The sequence below is a fragment of the Acipenser ruthenus genome, chromosome 7, assembly GCF_902713425.1.
Source record: "Acipenser ruthenus chromosome 7, fAciRut3.2 maternal haplotype, whole genome shotgun sequence".
In the NCBI taxonomy this organism is placed as follows: Eukaryota; Metazoa; Chordata; class Actinopteri; order Acipenseriformes; family Acipenseridae; genus Acipenser; species Acipenser ruthenus.
The window spans coordinates 23,146,863-23,169,227 of record NC_081195.1 but is presented as its reverse complement, the minus strand read 5'-3'; the positions used below and the strand labels follow the sequence as shown (position 1 = coordinate 23,169,227).

General features: G+C 36.5%; 2 protein-coding genes across 3 annotated transcripts; one reads left to right on the top strand and one right to left on the bottom strand.

Moving 5' to 3' along the window:
- The first annotated feature begins 1,070 nt into the window (after positions 1-1,070).
- Positions 1,071-5,494, top strand: LOC117415035 (F-box only protein 17-like). Of its 2 annotated transcripts, XM_059026664.1 has the most exons (7): positions 1,071-1,260; positions 1,618-1,754; positions 2,028-2,364; positions 2,725-2,833; positions 3,205-3,300; positions 3,847-3,985; positions 4,532-5,494. In XM_059026664.1, exons 3-7 carry the CDS (start codon positions 2,034-2,036, stop codon positions 4,682-4,684), a joined length of 828 nt encoding a protein of 275 aa, XP_058882647.1. In that variant the 5' UTR covers positions 1,071-1,260; positions 1,618-1,754; positions 2,028-2,033; the 3' UTR covers positions 4,685-5,494. The 2 variants fall into 2 exon arrangements, with proteins under 2 accessions (XP_058882647.1, XP_033880841.3); XM_034024950.3 differs by lacking the exon at positions 1,618-1,754 and having other exon boundaries at positions 1,072-1,260; positions 4,532-5,492.
- A 38-nt stretch (positions 5,495-5,532) lies between these two features.
- On the bottom strand, positions 5,533-16,940 carry LOC117415036 (NTPase KAP family P-loop domain-containing protein 1-like). Its single transcript, XM_034024951.3, has 5 exons — positions 16,844-16,940; positions 14,709-14,782; positions 13,065-13,184; positions 10,273-12,059; positions 5,533-7,708 (listed from the first exon to the last, which is right to left on the bottom strand). Exons 2-5 carry the CDS (start codon positions 14,719-14,721, stop codon positions 7,427-7,429), a joined length of 2,202 nt encoding a protein of 733 aa, XP_033880842.3. The 5' UTR covers positions 14,722-14,782; positions 16,844-16,940; the 3' UTR covers positions 5,533-7,426.
- Positions 16,941-22,365: the final 5,425 nt, after the last annotated feature.

Genomic DNA, 22,365 nt, shown 5'->3' with positions numbered 1-22,365 from the left:
TTGTTTTTTTGCTGTGATGGTTTTCTTTTGTGGCTATCTTATTTTATGTATTTTGTTTTTTTGTTTCAATAAAGGGATTTAAAACTCATCTCTCTCTCTCTCTCTCTCTCTCTCTCTCTCTCTCAAATTCAAATTCAAATTCAAAGGTGCTTCATTGGCATGACCATTATTCACAGTATTGCCAAAGCAATGTACACACAGTACATCATCTGAACATTAAATAGACAATAACACTGATGAGAATAATAATAATGGTAAACAAATATAAATAATAACCACATTATTAATAAGTTAACAATAACAACAATTAAATATAACAAGACTTGAACTAATGTAGAGTGCTCACTGTTTGTCCCTCAGGCTGTGACAGGCAGCTGTGTACTGGGCTGCCAGTTGGACACAGCTGGACTCCTCTCCGAGGAGGATTGGGAGTTTTTGAGAGTCTGGCAGGTCTGGGAATGTTTTGCAGAGATTTTTTATTTGTGGGAAGAAAGTTTCCCTTATTTCTGTGTATTTTGTACACTGCAGTAGAAAGTGCATCTCTGTCTCTACTTGTTGGAGTTGACAGTGATGACACAGCCGGTCCTCTTTGGGCAGCCAGTAGATTGCTGTGTTAGTTAGTGCAGTGAGCTTCAGGACCAGCTGGCTGAGGGGACTCTTCTTTTGGCTCAGTTCTTGGTACTGCAGGGCTTTACTGTGGTAGGAGTTTGGGTTGCTTTGTTTTAGATGAAACCAAAATTTAATTGCTCTTTTTTGTATTGAGATCAATAATGGATATTGACCTAGTTCTGCCCTGCACGCGTTGTTTGGTGTTTTTCTCTGTATTTGCAGGATGTTTTTGCAGAACTCTGTGTGCAGGGCTTCTATTGGGTGTTTATCCCATTTAGTGTAATCCTGCTCTGTGAGCGGACCCCACACTTCACTGCCATAGAGGGCAATGGGTTTGATAACACTTTCAAAAATTTTGAGCCAAATTCTAATGGGGAGTTTTATATAAAGCTTTTTCTTTATGGAATAGAAAGCCCTGCGGGCCTTCTCTCTCAGTGCATTCTCTCTCTCTCTCTCTCTCTCTCTCATCAAGAAAGCAACGTTATCCACGCAGCAGAGTGACGTGCTACAAACGCCACTTCAGGAAGCAAAGGACTAGAACACATTTATGAAATACAAATCGAAAGTATAATAATCTTTTGGTTTCCCTCGAGATCAAGTCACTGCATGGGACGAACCAGTAAAAAACATAAATAAATAAAAAATAAAAAGGTGAGATATTGCAAATGTTTGTCCAGTGTAGCCTATACATCGTTCTTAAAATCTGTATTGGTGTTATTTAGACGGTCAGAAAAATAAATAAATAAATAAATAAATACAGTTGTACAGCTGTGTAATAGTACATTTGAATTGTCTTTTAAAAAATCGCAATTATGCTACAGACGTCAACAAGCTAGTTAAAATATTATTAAATCAGGCTGTTTTTTTATTATTATTTCTATTAACGCATTTAATCTTTCCTTCCGCGATATAGTAGTTCCATTTTCATTTTAAACACGCTTCCTGCCTCAATGTTAATACAGATAATTGAATCCAACATAACATACTCACGTTCTATGCTGCCCACAGGAAACGACAGCATCTGGAGTCTGGAAGTATTTACCTGTTGCAGGCATCTGTTCAGCATAAAACCAGACATTATTAGCTGCATACACACGCTTCCCTCCTTCTTGAAGATTTCTCAATAAACTAAACAGCAACAAGGGGTTTGAATATGTTACAGTTGTTTTAAATGTTGTGTATAGGTTCACATAACAGAATGTATAAACAATAAGATACCATAACAAAAAAATGCATTAAACAGCATCTAAAATAAATAACATTTATGCGGGGTCATTTAATTGGTACCAGGTTTATTTTACTCCAGAATTAATTTTTTTCACTGTAAAATGGTGCGGTTTATATTTGTGTCACCCAGTTAATTCAAAAGTTTGTGCCAGCACTAAAAGTAAATCTGAATTTCTGTTGTTCCTATTTAGAAAACAATGGGGCAAAGTTTACAGAAAAGCTGTAAAAGTCATAGCGGTGGTGATGGAGAGACAGAGTTCTACATGGACTTATCCCAACTGCCCGAAGAAGTTCTCAACCTTATTCTCAGACACCTCCCAGCTTCGGTTCTGCTCAGAAATTGCCAGTATGTCTGTAAGAGATGGCACAGTGTGATAGACAGCCAAGCATTCTGGAAATTCAAGGCTGAGGAAGAAAAAAAACATCTACAAATCGTCAAGAAATGTGTACCTGCCAACTTTGACTGGAAGAGGTTATGTCTCAAAGGACCGTTTAACAAAAACTTAATCCAGAATCCTTTTGGTGAAGGTAAAGTTGTTGATTAGAATCAGCACTAAATAGGAAGTATTTCATTCAGTTAGTTTGTTGGTTGTAGTCTTAACCAAGTTATGCAGATAACTTACAACACACAATGACACCACTTAAATGCATTCTTTTATAGATATAGAAGTTATGCACCTAAGACAGTTCTGCTGTGTTGAGTGGCGTTACTTTCCTTAACCCTTTTTAGATGCCCTCCGCACTGAAATACTTTAGTGGGTCCATACAAAGCAACACATACATCAACCCTTTGTTTTATTTTAAGTACCATTAGATTTGCCGTGTGATTAGTTATGTGTTGCATTCCTATATCTAACGATGTTGTACAAATTCTGCATTTATTTGCAGAGGGCTTCAAAGGATGGGACATTTCAAACGGGGGAGACGGGTGGTCAATTCGAACGTTCCCTCCTGAAGACCTCGCAGGAATCTGCTCCACGTTTGTTTCGTCATACTTGTACGTCAACGTGGTTTTCACTTCCTCCCGAAACAGACAGAAGCGAATCGCACTCACAATTAACCTTTTTTTGCAAGCCATTACAGTAGAATTTGAAAAAGTGACACCCAGAACTATTAAATGTTACAAGAAACTTGAATTCAATGGCAAATGTTTCAACAGACAACAGCGATGTAAATTAACTAGTGGTACTGATGTAGTACAGTGGTACTGCAGTAAATGACCATTGTTTCCTACCATTATTGGTATGTCAGTTTTGGGCTCATGCTCTTTTAGCTGTCCTTGTGCTACTGTTACCCCGTTTGTCATTGTGGTGTCACAGTGTCACCACTTAAGATCTGTCTTGGTTTTTTACTGTCCTTGTGTTGCAGCTGGTGTAGAAAATCTCAAACAATTAATCTTCTTGAAGTGGGGCTTTGGGAAGACATCCTGGATAATTATCAACCAGAGATCTGCATAGAAGATTGGTTAGTCATGCTTTCTGCTAGTTTTTGATTCTGTTATATATATATATATATATATAAATCCAGTAGGTATTTGTGCACTCCAATGCTTAATCTCCGTGAGGTGCTGACCAGTATAAGGCAGTTGTATATTGAAAAAAGTCTGTACGGAATTACGAACACTTCTGAATTGAGCAGTGACCTCATAGTTTACCAGTCGAAGTCTAGATATACACTTGGCCGTACTCTCAACACATTTTAATTTAAAACATGACCTCTGCTGTTTCGTATCAAAAAATTAATTAGTTTTATTTTTTCAAACATTTTAAAAGAAAACTATATATATCAGAATTGTCTAACATTTTCTAACATTTTCACATATGAGTACCTATTGTTTTTAAATTACTGATTACTGACCGAAAATTGAAATTCTCATACCCAGAGGCTTTCAGGTTTTCATGCAGGTATGTATATAAAGGCTATAAATGACAAATCTTGAGGTGTTCTAATATATATATATATATATATATATATATATATATATATATATAAAGTACTTCTTTTCCCCAGGTATTCATCCCACAGGGACTGCGGAGGAGAATATTTGATGAAAGTCAAGTTATTAGCAGCAGATAAACGGACAGTGCTACAGAAATACAATTCTGGATTGAAAATCGTTCCAATTCAACCAGTTCAGTGCTGGGAAAAGGTATTACCATTAACTTTCCTTTGAGAGGGAGTAAAAAAACAAACAGTGCATACACATACAGTACTGAGGGTCCTCATAATCGCACAATAATTGCACAGTGTCTGAAAGGTTCAATATATTTGTATAACGTTTATCAGATTATAGCTAAATGCAATTCAAATGTCTATGGGAGGATAGGTGTGTGTGATAAAAGTGTGGGGAAGATTTGTGTAACGTACAGTGTGACAGACAGGCAGAGGGACGGACAGGCACAAAGTCAGTACATGAGGGTCCCTATTTAAACAAGGACCCTACAAATATCATGAAAAAACATTGGTGAAAGTGGTGACTAAAACTAACTTGCAACCAGGGTCGGGATCAATTCATGTTTTTCAGTTCCAATTCCATTTCCAGTTCCTTTTTAAAGTCCATTCCAATTTCAGTTCCTTCATAAGAATTGCAAGTATGTACACCAGGATTTTTAGATGGTTTCACAGGGTTGTTTTTTAAAAGCCCTTTTGCAGTATCATTGAACTGTGACAATGCAGTGTTGTATCTCTTTTACAGGTCATCCATGTGTTTTACAACTATGGACCCGGAGTACGCTATGTAAAGTTTAAACATGCAGCAAAGGACGTCTTGTTTTGGAAAGGCCACTTTGGAACATGGGTCACAAAGACCTCCCTTACTGTTAGGTTAAAAGATCATGTCAAAAAATGAACTTTGGACAGAATAGTGAATGTAAGTAACATCATAAGATCCCTTGCATACCATGCAATGCAAACATATGTCTTTCTCAGTGTTTTTATGTGCAACTATTCAGCAACAACAATGGGAAAGCAGAAGGCTCTCAATGACTTCACAATGGGCCGTGCAATTGGTTGAGTTGAGCAACGCGTCCATCAAAACTCCCTAGCTTTCCCAGGAATGGAAACATTTATAGAGAACCACTAGTGGAAAGAAAGCACAACTCAAGCAGGACATGACGGAATGCAGACTAGTGCAACGTATTGTGACACTCAACAGATGTCCCACTGTAGCCCAAATCAGTGAAGCCGCCACACCTGTTTTTACTCTAGCAATGCATCAAATTGTACCCACATTGTATCTGCTGTTTGTCTTGTATCCAGTTTTTAGATTTCTATTAGGGGAGTGCTAACCAAAGTTGTACCTGTTTGTGGCTTTAGTAGCATTATCACTGGCCTCCTTTTGGTTATTTGCTTGTGCATTATACTTCATTGTGTGATATATTGATCTATCAAGTAAATCAAACCAAATCTGTTTCTTCCTGTTATCTAATCAGTTCCTGTGCTGTAGGTCACATGGTCTGATTTTTGTACCAGGAAGTAGCAGCAACTTCTACTGCATTGGAATTGTCTTTGAAATACCTGCACATTCCAAGCTGATGTATAAAATACAAAATAAACTGAAATAATCAGGGGGATCAAATAATAATGAGAGGTAATACATGTACTTCTAAAAACAATATTCCTTCACAAATGATCTTAAAATACATTAACAGCTTTTTTGTGGTAAATATCTTGTTTAAATAAATGTGCTGAAAATAATATTAAATGCTGTGGTGTTGTATTAAGTGTTATTTCACAGTGTAACAGATGAGTCTCTTGGCAAATGATTAAGAAATGCACGATGCGGTTAAACCACATTCCCATCTGCCTTATTTTTCAAACTGTCATTTTGTTCCAATATCAAGTTGAGGCTGTAGCCGGTTCCATCTGCAGTCTACAACCTACAATTCAATCACATTTCACGGAAGTCAAAGATCACCTGTTTGTGACATGTTTTTGCATATTTGCTATTTGTAAATTAATCCACCAACATTTTTGTACAATGCAAATTCAGTTTTAGAAAGCACCCTGGCATCCCAGAGTGGTGTACAAAATGAAATGCAAAACTTCAGCTACAACCAATTACATAAATTTAAGACTTTTAGAACAATTCAAAGTTCTGCACTTTCTGATCTCTAAAGAACGAATAGGAATATACAGAGTTAGTATTTCTTGGAGATACGATGGCCCTAATCTAAGAAGGAGCTTATAAATTATTACAGCAACTTGAAAATCAATTCGATGACTCACTGGTAACCAATGCAAGGACCTGAACATTGGAGTAATATGGTGACCAAGCATGTATGACGTATTAAAGTCATCAATTAGACAATCACTATTTTGACAATTCTCCAAGTTGCAGTGGTTTGATTTCACATGCACAACAAATCAAAACTACAGAAGCAATGGGGTGTTGTAATACATTTGCACACTACTGTAGGTGAATTCATATTAGGTCAGATATTACTGTATTTTGTAAACTCTCTGTTTTTCAACGTATCGCTGCCGGTGAAGTGCCAGGTGCTGAACCGTATAAATATATACTGGACATCTATTATTTTGTTTTGGTTTTTCAAACATTTTGAAAATCATGTACAGTAACTCACAGAACTCCAAACAGAACCCTTCTTTGGTGTAGGTGGTGTCTTTTCTCTTTGTCTCATTCCAGTTACACCTATTTTGTACCTGTGCCTGGCTAGACAGGTTTCTGCAGACAGGCCTTGTCAAGAGAGATGGGCATATTACTTAGTTATGATGGGGGCTCACAGTGTTCACCAAAACCAGTCTTATGAGTTTGAGAATCTTTATATTCTCCAATAAGACAGCGACCATGTTTCAACCCCCATTTTTGTTTGAATTAACATTAGTGAATAATGAAAAATAGGTACAATACATTTCATGCCTATAGTTAACAACCTCCTGGTTTTGTTCACTAGATCAAATTCATAAATCCTTTTTTTGAAGGTGAGCATCAACTGGATGGAAAAGTTTGCAAATTTTGATGTGACAAAAACAGGTAACACTATTTAAAAGACAGCTTTCAGGCAGTTTTCAGTCTCATTGTGATTTTTGACTGAAGCAAATATGCCATACTTTCAAGGGTTATTATGCAAAGGCAATTCATCTGCACATTCACAAACAAACATATATACATCACTTCCCCTACAACCATACAGAAAACCCACAATGCGATATCAATTAACAGGTATGAAATCAAATATTAGGAGAATGTACATTATTAAACAGCCCTTTAAGGATACTAGTGCTAATGTGGCTTTTATCAGCAATACTAGATAACAAATATGTGGTTATCACAGTCTTTAAGATTTCATATAATGGGGAAACATGGCAAAAACAGCAGGGGCTGTTATTCCAGAATGTTTTTTTTTTCCAGTAAAGGTAAAACTATGAGAAACGAAGTCCTTTTCAGCGCCAAAACTATGGTTTACTTAACAGAGATTATTATAGTTTTATCTTAGAATTCTTATTGAGTGTTTTGAAATCATGAACAATTAATTATCATGAAATTAGCTGTGAAAAAAGCAATTTTTTTAGGTTTCTGCTCCTGGCTTTTGTGGCTTCTTGAATTGGGAAATGGATTTGAAAAGGTCCATTAAGCCCTTGTGCTTTCTCCCACAACAAGATTTTCCACTGATATAGCAGAGGGTTGGACTGACGTCAGGTATGGAGAGCTATCTCTGGCAGGGCAGACAGCTTGTGGTTTTATTCCTAAGAAATGAATGCTAAAGTCAGTCCATTCTCCCATGGACATCTGAAGGGCATTTTTGATCTCGTTGTTGTGGCCAAAAAGTAATGCGCGGCCATTAAGATTGTTCTCTTTTATTCTCTGCATATACTTGCCATCATTTGTCTCATTGAATTTTAGCTTTTTCATCTGAAAAACAAAAAAACATGATAATGTAAGTTGCAAGCATTTTGTGACTGCATAACGTCAGCTTTATAGAGGATACTGAATAAGTGTACAGCGGTATACATTTTTCACTCACCTCAGGAGGATGTCCCGCTAACTCATGAGCCCCAGCAGGGTTGAGTAGTTTATGTAAGGACATCCTCCAAAGGTGAATAAAAACTGCACACCACGAACAATCATTTAATATTCTGTTATACCACAAGTGTATTTGAAAAATAAATAGCAATGAAATGCATACATTTTTTATATTAAATCCATTAATTCTGGAATTATTTTACCTGGTGGATCTTTCATTTTCAACAGACTATGCTTCAAAGCAGATTAATTTTGAACCCTGTTTATGGCTTCTTCGCAAACGTCTTACCAGATAGAACCTGTCTGTCAATTTGAGCAGTATGCCACTGGATTGTAAGCAAAGACACATTTGAATCTAGTCCCGGTAAACAAGTTGTATCCCACACTAGACATGCATTGCTTGTATAACCTCATACCAGATGGTCAGAACATGAAATCCAATACCATTTTTTAAACTTTGGATCAAGTTTCAATTTGCTTTGCTGTCAATACATTGCTGTGCACTAGATGGTGCTGGCACTACCATAAAAAGCTGCTCTTGCATATATTACATACAGTATGTCTAAGACAGGCAACTAGAACTGAAGAGAAGCTCCTGAGCTCATAGTCTACACATGCAACAAGAACTACTCAAAGTGAGTGAAAAGCTCATGAAAGGCAAGAATGAAAGGTTAACCATCGTTAAAAATGTGACATACAGATGGAGAATTAGACAGACCAACATGAGGCCTCCAAATATCAAGTTTTTTCATCTTGTAGATCACACAGTCTTATTTTGCAATAATATACCTTAGATCTCTAAATGCCTTTTAACTAATAACAAAAGTCCCTTTTTACAAGTCCAGACAAAGGGACACTTAGTCTGCCAGTTGATATCTCACAGTAAACACCTCCGCTGGGACAGATTCTGATGCTATTCTGGTACAGAATGTCCTTATCAGGTTTTCACCTCCAAACATAAAAAGCCATAGCTGGGTTACTATGGTGATGTGGTTGACCTGTATGTGAAACGTTCCGATAAGGAAGTCCTTAAAATATTTTCAAAATGCAAATCACCTACATGTTCGTTTTGCTTTCAAAATGTCAACATAAGTCAAGATAAAATGTAAAAAGTAAGCCAGTTCAAATGACATTTGTAATGCATATTCATAACCCTTATTGCTTATATTCTATAGTGACGTAGCACCCTGCCCATATTTATTAGGTATAACATTAGCAGCACAATAATATTCACTTTTATAAATCGACTCCTAGTTAATGTAACAGGCTGGTAGCGAACTGGCGACCCCGCGCAGTGCGAGCAAGCATCTTAAATACAATGCAAAAGAGCCGGACTCATCTGCATGCATGGTTTTAAAGCTTTTAACCTCATCTCATCTCACCGACTGGGAACAGAATCCATAACAGCAGTGTATTACACAACGCTGCCTGTTACATATGTGTCAAAGTAAAAATACAGAACTCAGAAGCACTGCTTGCAAGCATGATAAAACAGTAAGAGAAGATTATAGAAAGCAATTAAAATGACTATTTCAAGCTACACTTTATTTACGGATGAAATGAATCCCAACGGGTCCACAGAATCCCTAAAGTAGGAGAAAGCGTAGTGTGTAGTAATTAGCTTCTAAGTATGTCAGTTATGAAGAGAAGCAATCAGTTAAGGGAGAGAAAAGAAGAGGTCAGAGACAATGGTAGTCTGGTAATTAAGAGTACTTTTGTCGCTTCATGCCTCATTTTAAGTGACAGTAATTACCAGTGGATTGAGTGCTCTGCACAGATATAGCACTTACATCTAAGTATAGTAATTCCTATCTAATCTTGCATAGTACCTAATGTGTTATTGCTGTTCCTTAAAATGATGCATTAAAAAGATATTAGCCAGTCGTTGAGGTCATTTGAGTTTTGATTGAAACTGAATCTAACAGTTAATGAAGTTCACCTCGGACATTCAAAGGGCCCCTTTTTGAACATCTTGGAGATATCTGTCACTGTCGAGTCTTAAAGGATCGCAATAATTCAGCATCAGATACGTTCCTTGGCAACCCACTCCATACACTGTGCTAGGTCTGTCTCCAGCTGGTTAGAGTTTAAAACAGCAGTTCATTTGTGCCAGATCACACGTTTTTGTCTGACAGAGCCCAACAATACATGTATCACTAATGAAAAAAAAAATGTAGTTGATTAAAAAGCTGAGTTAACAGCAGCAACTGTACTGAGACGCCCTTTCGGTAGTTTGCTGTTCAGTAAACATGCTGCATGTTTAAAGCACATCATTGACTTTGACCTAAGACTACTGAGCCATATTATGAAGATTAATGAGCCATATATGGCTCGAGAGCCTGTTGGACACCCCTGGGTTATAGTCCAATTTAATTAAGTTTGCAAGGTTTAAGTAAAGATATAAATTATGGTAATGAGTATGATCAGGATCTGATAAGAAATGAAGATCTTACCTCTTTGCACACATCATCTTCATTCATTTGTAAAACCAATCCAGTTTTTAGTGGGGTGGTCTTCTCTGATTTAATGGTATCTTTTAGACTTTTGCTTCCCCGGATTATTTCCAGCTCCTTCTTGATGGACTGATCGAGATTGACGGTGAAAACTTTAAAGAATTTGGCCTTCTTTATGGTGAACAAAAAATCTTTCTTGAGAAACATTTCAAACAGTTCCGGATCCCCGTCCATTTCCAGGAGGTTTTTAATTTGGTCCTTTATCAGGTGAAGCTCGATCCTCGATTCGCAAAAGACATCCCACAGACACTTGGTCTCATCAATGCTGTCTTCCCCAGTAACGTTTTTATCTATTGCAGCTCTTTGTTCATCATCTTCAATGCACTGTAAGATCCAGCTGAGACGACATGGCCACTGATTAGCCAGGACTATCCAAGCCGCAACTTCCTTCGCTGGTGGTAATTCTCTCTTTCTGGCAGCCATGATTATAATTGAGACTCTTACTGAATTGATAATTCTTCTCATATAAATGCTGTTCTCCATGAGGTAATCATTAAAGGTTCCCTCGGTCCCTTCATCACTGATGACTCTCAGTGACTCTTTAATCAAATCCTTAACTGTTTTCTGAATGGTAACATTATGTTCTCGTCTGTCTGGGGTACTGCTTATCAAAGGAATCTGAGATTCATATAAGATTCCGCTTTCCATGAAAGATTCTTCAAGCACCTGCGATCTCTCTGCTTTGTAAGATATCTCCTGGCTCTCTTCTATTTCATCATCTTCAGGAAATTCTGACTGACGTTCTACAAGTTTTCTAAAAACACTACGCTTAGAACTGATTTCCATTTCAGGGACAGTAAAGGGCAGGGTCACGATGCGGTTCAGAAACAGATAACCGTTTTTATCCATGCCTTCAAAACTCTTGGAGCTCTCCACGCTCTTCACAATCACCCTGGGATCAATCGCTAGTATGGAAATGAACGGGACGTTTTCCCCAGAAAGCAAGATGTTTATTGCCTCCAAGACGCCGACAATTTTCTCAGGAGTGCACCGATCCAAGTTGGTAATTTCCAAGACGACACGGATATTCCTTCTTTCGTAGACTTCCATGAAGCGGATAAAGTTGGTGAGAACTTCCACCTCTTTCCGCACTTCATTCATGAAGCCCAACTGAGTGCTCATTCTGGGTTTATCCATCAGCCTCTGGATATTGAAATCCTGGCTGAACATCAGATTTTTACTCAACAGAAAGGTAAACCGCATCGCACCGGCAGCTGGTAGCCCAAGCGTTGCAATAGCCATGCTTTCAAACGCTGTTATACCATCATCAGAACTGTCGCCAACTGGGAAACCAACAATTATAACAACAGCAATCAACCCAATGACAAGTGGAGCTGTAACAAGTGCAAGAAGCCAAAGGGGAAGGCAGCAAATTGTTTTGGCAATCCACTCCTTCTCACAGCTTTCCTTTATTGTTTTCCTGACAGACTCATCTATTTGTTGAGAAGTTCTGAAAATGCTGACGAGAAAACGGCCGAAAATAGTTTGAAACGATTCACAGAGAGTGATGACCAGGCCTGCCCATAACTTGTCGGTACCTGTAAAGTGCCAGGCATTGAACCGTATAAATATGTATTGGAAATTTTTTCTCTCCTTGTGCTTGTCCGACCACTTCGGCCAGTAGAAAATCATACGGAGTAAAATGGACAGAAAATTCCAAAGAGAACCCTTCTTTTGTGCAGGTGGGTATTTCTTTTCTCTTCGTTCTGATTCCTTTTTCATATTTGCTAAAGAAAGGAATAAAATATGTATAATATATAACACATAATGTTTAGAAATATATTTTAACCTTAAGGGTGGGGTCACAAAGTAATTTACACTATTGAAGACACAAGACATCAATAACAATGCCCTAATAAAAATCAAAGATACTCCAAAATCATACCATAGAAACAACCTATTTGTTCCATTTAATAAAATACCATATTGCATAAGCTGTTTCACCACCTATAAATTGGTATTCTCTCTCCCTTTTCTTTTAAAAACAGCTACACCCTTTCAAACTGTAGGGTAGAATTAGTCCTACCCATTTTCACAATGCATTTGTTGTACTTTCTGTAGTAACTAAATGGGTGTGTTAACATGTATTATGCTGTTGGCGGTATAGCGTGTTGATGTCACATATTGCTGCTGTCACCCCAGAAGCCCTTGGAACTGAGGACTCAAATCTCTGATGGGCTTCTCTGGTCTGACATTTGTATGCACATTAATAAATCAAATAAACAACAATTCAAAGCCTCTTAGATATTGTCGATTTAATAATTCTAGCTGTGTAACATTAAAGTGTGTTTTTGAGAACAAACAACGCCTCGTGAATTTCCCCAAAGATATTAAGTACAACTCCCAATAAAATTACCTTCATTATTATTATTTATTGCTTAGCAGACACCCTTATCCAGGGCGATTTACAATTGTTACAAGATATCACATTATATTTAGATACAATTATGTTATTTTTTACACATTATTTTTACATATAATTACCCATTTATATAGTTGGGTTTTTACTGGAGCAATCTAGGTAAAGTACCTTGCTCAAGGGTACAGCAGCAATGTCCCCACCTGGGATTGAACCCACAACCCACCAGTCAAAAGCCCAGAGCCCTAACCACCACTCCACACTGCTGCTTTATATATTAGACAGATATTTCAAGAGGACGTATTTGACAGCTTTTTTTTTCTTGTGTAAAAAACACAAGAAGACATTTTAAGTGCACAACATCAAAACTTACTTTCAATCTTCCTCAGAAGTCCTTGAATGCGCCTTGGGCAAGATGAGTAAAGTCCAACAGTAGAAGGAGCAGCAACTTTAGTGAGAGCCACAGACAGACCATAGGCATAGATGTCATCTTCTGTATATGTAAATACAAGACGAACGTGAGAGTCCTGAAGAACACCGTACAGTGTTGAACAAAAACAGAACAAAAGCTGTATAACTCACTCTAGTAATACATTTTAATAATGGCACCAATATTCTTTTAAAAATGACCAAAGAACAAAAACAAACAACAAACTGTGAAAAATATAACTGATGGTTAAGGCTGTATTTTATCACAGATTTCACAATTACCATGAAATGTACCCATTGCCGTGTGAATATACACATTTTTTTATCACTTCAAAATAAATACAGCAAACGGTTTCCTTATTGATGCACTGCATTTAGGAACCTGGCAGCCGGTTTAGTTTGCTTCCGGTAAATGGTTGAACACACACTACATAGAACAACACGATTTATTTAAAATGTCTTCAATGAAAAAAATACCAGCTGCATCAAAGATTGGAATTGACTATTTATCGCTCTGTCCAGTTCAAGAAGAGGACATTTCATGCTGTTGCTATTTTTACATTTATTTATGTTTTTATTTTATTTCATAATTTACTGAATGCAACATGCTTTCCCAGAATACTAAAGACCAGCACCATACATGGAGCACAAGTTAGATAAACCAGGATACAGTATTACTGCAATAGACGCACAATATTAATTTGTTGTCAATACTATAATAGTAATATTATCAGTGTTTCCTATTGCATGAATAGAGGATTTCTAAAGAGAGTTTAAATTTTTAACAGCCCCCCTTCCTTTCAGAGGTCCCGTTTTTTTGTACTTCAGAGGTGTAACCTACCATCTGATAGAAGCTTGTAAGAACTGGAAGATGATTGGCTGACGATAATGAATAATTTTCTAATTCCACTCAGTTATAAGCGTAAGGTTATTTTTGCTATTGTTTAGGATAAATAAATTCAGGATCAGTAATTATTTCAAAGTTATGTTAACATGTATATATACAAAATTAATAATAATAATAATAATAATAATAATAATAATAATAATAATAATAATAATAATAATAATAATAATAATGAAAAATGCTTACTGTTAAAAGGCTAAGTCAATTGGTTACACTTTCCTGATCGCATAAGTTTGCTTTGCAGTAGTCTGTTAGTGTTTGTACGGAGCCTGGAAGGGACAAGAGATAAAATAGCCATTTCGTGCGCACAAGATATGTATTTTTTCTCTCATGTCCCCTCCCGGGCTCCGTATGTTTGCCTTCTAATTGTCTGCAGAAAGTTATTCAATGGTCTTTTATTCAATTAGCTTTATTGTCAAACCAGAAGGTGAGTTCCGTTGAGAAGCTGGTAATCAGTGTAATCAGAAGTAATAAACTGTATGATTGTAATCAGTCTGGATCCAGTTGAAATATTCATATAAGAGTTATTTCTTACCACACATTGCAACAGTTTTAGATATTGGTACTTTTTTAAAAGCCGCCACAAAATAAAAATATAACTGTGTGTAAGCAGTGTGTACCATTTAATGTAGAGTCAAGATCATTAAATCCGATATTCTCATCTTGGTTTGCCATTCTTACCTTTTGTGGCCATTTTGACAAGAGTGATCCAGCAAATTCAATACCTACGTAAGGTCTCATCAATTTCCCAATACCTGCAAAACACAAAACACAAAAAAAACTTTTTTGGTTTAAATCAGGGCTGTCCAACAAATGACTCTTAAGCCATGCATCAGTCATTAATCTCTATAACAGATCACCCACAAATGACCGCCATTTCAGGGGTCAGACCTGCAAATTGACATTAAAACCTGCAGACCCACGACAGTCATTGTACAGCCTGCAGAACAAAACTTGTATGCGCACATTCATTGATGGGATCTTAATTCAAGTAAATGAACCAATGTTGTTGTTTTCTTTTTCTTTTATTGATTTGAAATGCAATTAATAATTTAGATCAGATTAATCATTGTCCAAAATGTTCTCGAGGAAGGGGGATATCGGTATGTCGGTATGTCTCTTTTAGCCAAAGAAGGCAGGACAGCTCTGGCAGAAATAATTTGAAAGTATTTTGAAAACAGCGGTACATGCAATCTGTTTACCCATTTATTTCGGTCAAATTAAATGTAACTTTTACATTCACCATAGTTTGTACTTTGCAAATACACAAAATAGTTTTTCTTACAGATTCAAATTTTAAAACAATAGATTTACTGCATCTTCAAGAACTAATAAGAACCTTATTTTGTATTTAAAGGTGTAGTAAACCAAATCATATATATATATATATATATATATATATATATATATATATATATATATATATATATATATATACTATTATTATTATTATTATTATTATTATTATTAATAATTTCTTAGCAGAAGCCCTTATCCAGGGCGACTTACAATTGTTACAAGATATCACATTATTTTTACATACAATTACCCATTTATACAGTTGGGTTTTTACTGGAGCAATCTAGGTAAAGTACCTTGCTCAAGGGTACAGCAGCAGTGTCCCCCACCTGGGACTGAACCCACGACCCTCCAGTCAAGAGTCCACAGCCCTAACCGCTACTCCACACTATATATATATATATATATATATATATATATATATATATATATATATATATGCATACCTATTTTGACTAACATTATTGTAACAGTATAAACCTACCATGTAAAAGATGAATCCGTTTTTCCACTTATGCATATCTTACAATATTAACTGTATACCTAACTATGCACACACCATATAAAGGCTGACTGTGGTATACTGTTAAAGGTGCAAAAAAACAACAACATGTGAAACGCAGTTAGCCTTTTTAATAAATGTCTACTTACCTCCAAAGTGCCACCTTCATTAAAAAAAAAAGTAACAAAGGAACAGTAAAACCTATTCTGGATGACACACAGGTGTAGTTGGGCTGGCCAACTGTGTAAAACGCTATCACTGAAACTCAAGCTACTCCTGAGCTTTCGCTGCATATGTAGTTGATTCCTGTCTGTTTGCTGTACCTGCAGGTACCTTTACACCTGATGTGTACCTTTAACAGTCTTTAGTTAGGCATGGGTGTGTTTTCAAACTTCAATAGTAAATATTTACGGTAGTGTGCAAATTTATTCGAACAGCATGATTTTTCATTTATATCCTTTATATACCTACCTGCATCAAAACCTCTGGGTGGGAGAATTTCAATTTTCAGTCAGTAATCAGAAATATAGAAACAATAGGCACTCGTGTGAAAATGTTCGACCACTTTGTGCTTTAATTAGGCATCTGAAACAACATCTAAAAAGACTCATGCATTTTACCATTTGTGGCTCTATGTTCCTTTTCTTTTAGTATTTAAAATGAACTGCATGCGTGGTCTATTCAAATCATTAATTAAACCAGACAATCACTAATTTCTTAGTATTGACAATTTTCCAAGATTTTCAGTTCCAGTGGTTTGATTTCATGTGCACAACAAAACAAAACTACAGAAGCAATGGGGTGTTCTAATACAGCTGTACTCTACTGTATATATAAAAAAAAAAAAGAAAAGAAAAAGGACCATTTAAAATAAATAAAATCATACATAAATAAATGCGCAATATTTTGGCATGGTTCATATATTTTTTAAGGAGGCATGTATTTGAAAATAAACAGTTTTTTTATATACATAAATAACTGTGTTAAAAAACATTACAAATAAATAAATACTTACTTTATTGAAATGATGTGTCTTTTTCAAATGTGGTAGTTTCTTATGAACTCCAATGAAAAGCAAATAAGTCTACTGTACAGTCAAATGTGTCAATTAGGTAATAACACATGTGTTACAAACCTGTTCTAACTTGTTTAATTTGAACTAAACCTCCATCCACACCCTAAAGTAGTAAACTACTCCATTACCTGTTAAACCTGAAGAGGAATGGCACTCCAAGTCCACGATTAGGTGCACCCTACCACAAAGTTTTTATGGTTGATATTTAACCTGGCTTTACAGTATGTTAAAACAATATATGCTTTTCTCATTGGGAGCTTTTATTACACATGGTTATTTTGTGTGTTTATATGTTGGGTTGGATTCAAACTTTTATTTTTTTTCCCCAAAAAGAAAAATGATTACCTAGTGAGTGAGTCAGAAGATATGAATGCATCCTTATACATGTGATCAACATAATTTGTTACAAGGGAACACGAAATGAATAGGGGTAATTAAATCCACATTAATTAACAGAGTTGAGTTGAGGAAGTGCATAAGCTATTCAGGTGTTATTTCTGTGGTATTTTTTAAGTATTGCTGTCAGCTTGATTTCTAGTTTTATACACAATTTCTTTTACGCCCACCCAAAAAACGTTACCAAAATCTTCTCAGTGGGTAAGTTAGAGTCGATGTTATTTTATTTTATCACCATTTTTTTTTTTTGCTCAATTCAGTCAGGACAACTCTTGCAGTTTTGACTAGCTTGATGTTGGCACACTAAAGGAAACACAAAGACACTTTTTCAGGAGCAGTGGCTTGAAACCTGGTTCCAGGGGACCTAGTTTGAGGTTGCTGTATCAAACCCCAAGTCTCCCCTGGTGTGCCGTGCAGTGGCCTGAAACCTAGACTCCCGAAACCAAATTTCAAGCCACCAAGTGGCTTTGTGTTCCCTCAGCTTAGTTTTCAAAGCTCTTGTCTGTCAACCCTCTGGCTGAGAATGAGGTGGAGGTTGGGTGTGAGATATAAACTCAAACACAGCTTCAAACAGCTTAAATATTATTGGCAGTTGCCATTGACTAAAGGTTGACACGAATGAGGTAATAATTAACTCTGTAGTTCAATCTCTGTTTGTCTTTTTTGCATAGCTTTACAACACCTGATGCTTATGTGCCTGACTCAGTTATTCAGCTAGGGTGCTGTTGCTATGGACACATTGTGACGTTTGTTTATTCAAACTCATGCATTATCACAGGGTAACAGGATTTGAAATCCCAATGAAAGTGAACAACAGAAGAATTCCACTTGCCAAATCATATCAAACATTTAGTTTACCCTCCATACAAAATGACTGGCCATGATTTCCCAATACAGGGCCTGTATTATTGGTAATGCCAACACTGCATGTCTGTCCCTGTATAGCTTGTATTCTTCATGCTATGCATGTATTCATTACAGGTAAAGCCTGAGTAGAATCACATTAAAATTCAATAAAACACACGTCCATGAAAAATGATCCCAGGGAGGTATATCAAAGAAACACTAAGTAAGGGAATGAGCTGTGTTTCACAATAGTCAAGAACCTGAAACTCCAGAGGTGTGGGAAGCTGACTGGGTACCAATTAGGAAACAATCTAGCTCCTGATAACATAAAAAAAAAAACAATGACAAAAGATAACTACAGTTTTCTTTTTGCCATTTTATGTAAATTCATACAGGTCTCCTAGTTTTTTTTTTAAAACCCTATAAGGATAGGCACGCCATAATTAAAATGTTACCCTATTGTAATATGCCTTACTCTTCTTAATAGTCAAACTAGTCTTCATTTTCAACCTATAGAATTGGGCAGGACATTCCAAAAAACTAAGATACATCAAAGTCTGTTAAAATGCTTTTATAAATGAATGCAACTCAACTTCTTAAATATTTGAATGACACACACAGGGGCACTGTTGTACAACACAGTCTGCCATGAATGCTGCTTTTCCAGCTCTAAAATTGGCCTGAATGGTTTCTGTCGGTCCCTTCTGTCACAGAACACCCTTACTGGTATCACTTTAAAATAACGGATGCAAATTCCTAATGAATTCCGGCTGAATATCACAGGAATAACACCTGGATATCTTGTGCACTTCCTCTGAGTTCTGAAGTCATTCAGACCCAGAAATATGCCCTATGATCCATATATGAGTTAAGATGAACTGGAATTTTGAAAAAACAAACAAACAAACAAAAAACAGAAATAATTTCAACAGATAATGGTTCCAATGGTTAATTCTGATTTCAAAAGCATGTAAACACAGTTTGAAAAAACACATCTGAATATAGCATTTGACTGTTCCTGACACATGATCCATAACTACTGAAGATAACATTCAATAGTGGTTTGTGTGTACCCTAATAAAAGTATACCAAGGTAAAAGTACAGCAAAGTGTAATAAAGCACAGTGAGCAAGGTACTGTAATAAAGCACCCTTGAGCAAGGTACTTTACCTAGATTGCTCCAGTAAAAGCCCAACTGTATAAAGAGCCGGGCTCCTCTGCATTCGTAGTTTTAGAAATCATCTCTTCTCCCCGACAGGGGACAGAATCCGTAACGACAGTATATCACACAAAACTCCCTGTTACACATGATTATGCTATGCATTTACCATACCTCTTTGGGATTTACAATGCTTACCTATTCTTTACAATGCTTTCACTATGTTTTATTACACTTTGCTATGCATTTACTATGGTAATCTTTTAAGGGTATGTAATATATGCCATTGAAACACCAGCAAAATAAATTGTCAAGATCCTTAACAAAAAGACACCAAGGAGCCTTCAATGCATTTGGGAGATTTTAAAACCTTGATGCCATCTTAAAATCCTATTTTAGCGATCTACAATGTTCAATAGAACAGATCCCTTTTATTGCAGCGCTGTCGAAGCTGTTATAAAAAAAATAAAAAAGGTCAGTCGACAGTTATTACAAGTGAAAAAATAAATAAAAGCTGCATTGAAGTCTCCCTTCAGTGGTTGAAATGGTATCTTTTAAAATGAAAAATGCCCTTGTTAATACAGGGGTCATACACAATCAATCTTGCTCTTCAACTTCCTGATAGATTGAGAATTCTTACAGTAGTCAATTACCAAGGTTGCTTAGATTCATAAATCAGACGGTGTAGATCACAGATAAATTCTAAAAGAAAAGATTTACTAGAGGCTTGCGTTCAGATGGCAGATGAATGTGTCGCTAGAGAGCAGGATATTTTTCTTACGCTTGCCGTTGATTTCCCATTGTTTATTTTTTTAAACGGTAGAGGAACTGATGTTGATGTTGGCAAGTTAGAGGCTCCTGGAGACAAACAGCAAACCTGTAGGTGTCTGCTTTGAGCTCACCGGGCACCTGGCCAGTAGAGTTAGCTACAGCATAGCGTGGAGAAACAGTCCCTGACAGCCAGGTTCTGCACGCAGGGGTTATGAAAGCACAAGCACAACTGCAATGGGATAAGGGTGCCATTGGTAGCATGGTGCCACAGCGGGGAACATTTACTTATTCTGCATAGCAATGATATCACAATGCAGCAATACACACTGGAATCAATAGCAGTTCTGTGGTACCACTGTACTGTAACTGTTCCAAAACTGGTGTTCTATTTTGGAACGTCTATGTAAATCTGCAAAGCCTTTAAAAGTAGCGAATGGCTTTTAAAAGGGTAAAAGGAACAAAACATTCCATTTTTACAGAGTCACAGACACTGCCAGCATCACAGTCCCTGTTTTCTGACTGATAGAAAAATACATTACATTGTATGGAACAGGTAGAGCTGAGGAATAGTCTACTGGAGAGCCCCCAAGAAGCCAATTATACAGGACATGGAACACTGCAGCCATATCCCCAGGCTGATACAGAAGGCTTTCCTTGTGGAATACTGGGGCGAGTATGAGTTCTACTGAGATGAATAGAATGAGAAGAAAGAGAGTAATTTCACCTGAGGGTGAAAGCTGTTCCAGATGCCTGAGTTGAACAAAGATCACTTTCTTTGTTCCCCGAAGAACAGCTGTCTGTCACAAAAGGTAAAGCAGACAGGAGAACGTGTGCATTATCAAACTAAACACTGGAGCGACACAGCAAGCAGGGAAAGCTTGTTGCATTTTGCTGTGTATTTTACTATTACATACAAGGTATACAGCCCTTTATTTGCATTTATCTACAGCTTGGCCAAAGGTTGAAATTAATTTTGCTTCATAAAGTCGGATGAAACCTGCTGAATAATGTTACGTTGACATATTGAGTTACATACCGCTTTATAGTTTTCCATATACTTAACAAAAAACTGACAAAAATTGAAAAATGTGAGATTTCGAAATCTAACATGTAACACTGTACTGCTATTATGGCTTCCGGTAGACTTTTGCGATATCATTTTGTAGTTTGATTACATGATGTTAAATAAAAGTATGTTCATGCAGTTTTTATTTTTTGTTATGTTTCTTCTCAATCCTATAATTCTACATGATGCAGTATTTTGGCATTAGCTGTACATTTTAACAATTCAATTGCAATATGAAGATTTCCTAGATATTTTCTTTTCATGGTTCGCATTCATCTTTTCATATTTTCCCCCACGTAGCAAAGGAAAAAAGATAACCTTGATATGCTTTCTACTGATAAAAAGAATGAGAAGAGAGAAAAGAGAAGGCAGGATATGAGATTGCAGAAATAACCTGGCAAGACAAGGATATCAGTGTATAGGGGAAGCAGCTAGGGTGTTTAACACAAAACAAGATATTGAAGAGGTGAGAGCAATTATACCCTTTAGCTGAGCAGGCAAGTGCAAGATTGAATGCACGGCTTGCAAACATAGGTTTCATTAACCAAGTGTAGTACCAGATGTTTTAAAATAAAAAAAAAACATGTTGACTATAACATGTGTTTCTTTCAAAACTGCACATTTATTAGAACGCCCCATTGCTTCTGTTGTTTTGATTTGCTGTGCATATGAAATAAAACAACTGCATCCGGAAATCTTGGAAAATTATCAGAATAGGCAAATAAGTGATTGTCAGATTTTACTGATGATTTTAATAGGCCACATGCAATTAATGACAAATAGTAATAGAAAAGGAAGTCATGGTAAAATGCATGAGACTTTTTAGATGTTGTTTAGATGCCTAATTAAAGCACGAAGTGGACAAACATTTTCACACGCGCGCCTATTGTTTCTATATCACCGATTACTGACAGAAAATGGAAATTCTCACACCCAGAGGTTTCCATGCAGGTGGGTATATAAAGCATATAAATAAGAACTCTTGAGGTGTTCTAATACATTTGCACACAACTGTAATGAAGGAGGATGTATGGGATTTTGTTAGCTACAATCACTTTAACAAATAAAAGCATAGAGCTAGGGACAATATGTGAATACTGCATGCTTTGTGGTATGTTTAAAATGCAGAGCTGTACAGTAAAGACAAACATGCTGAACCACTATCTTATTGCTCATAACAAAGACACTAATAAAGGTATTTTAGGTAACATTACATACCAAGAT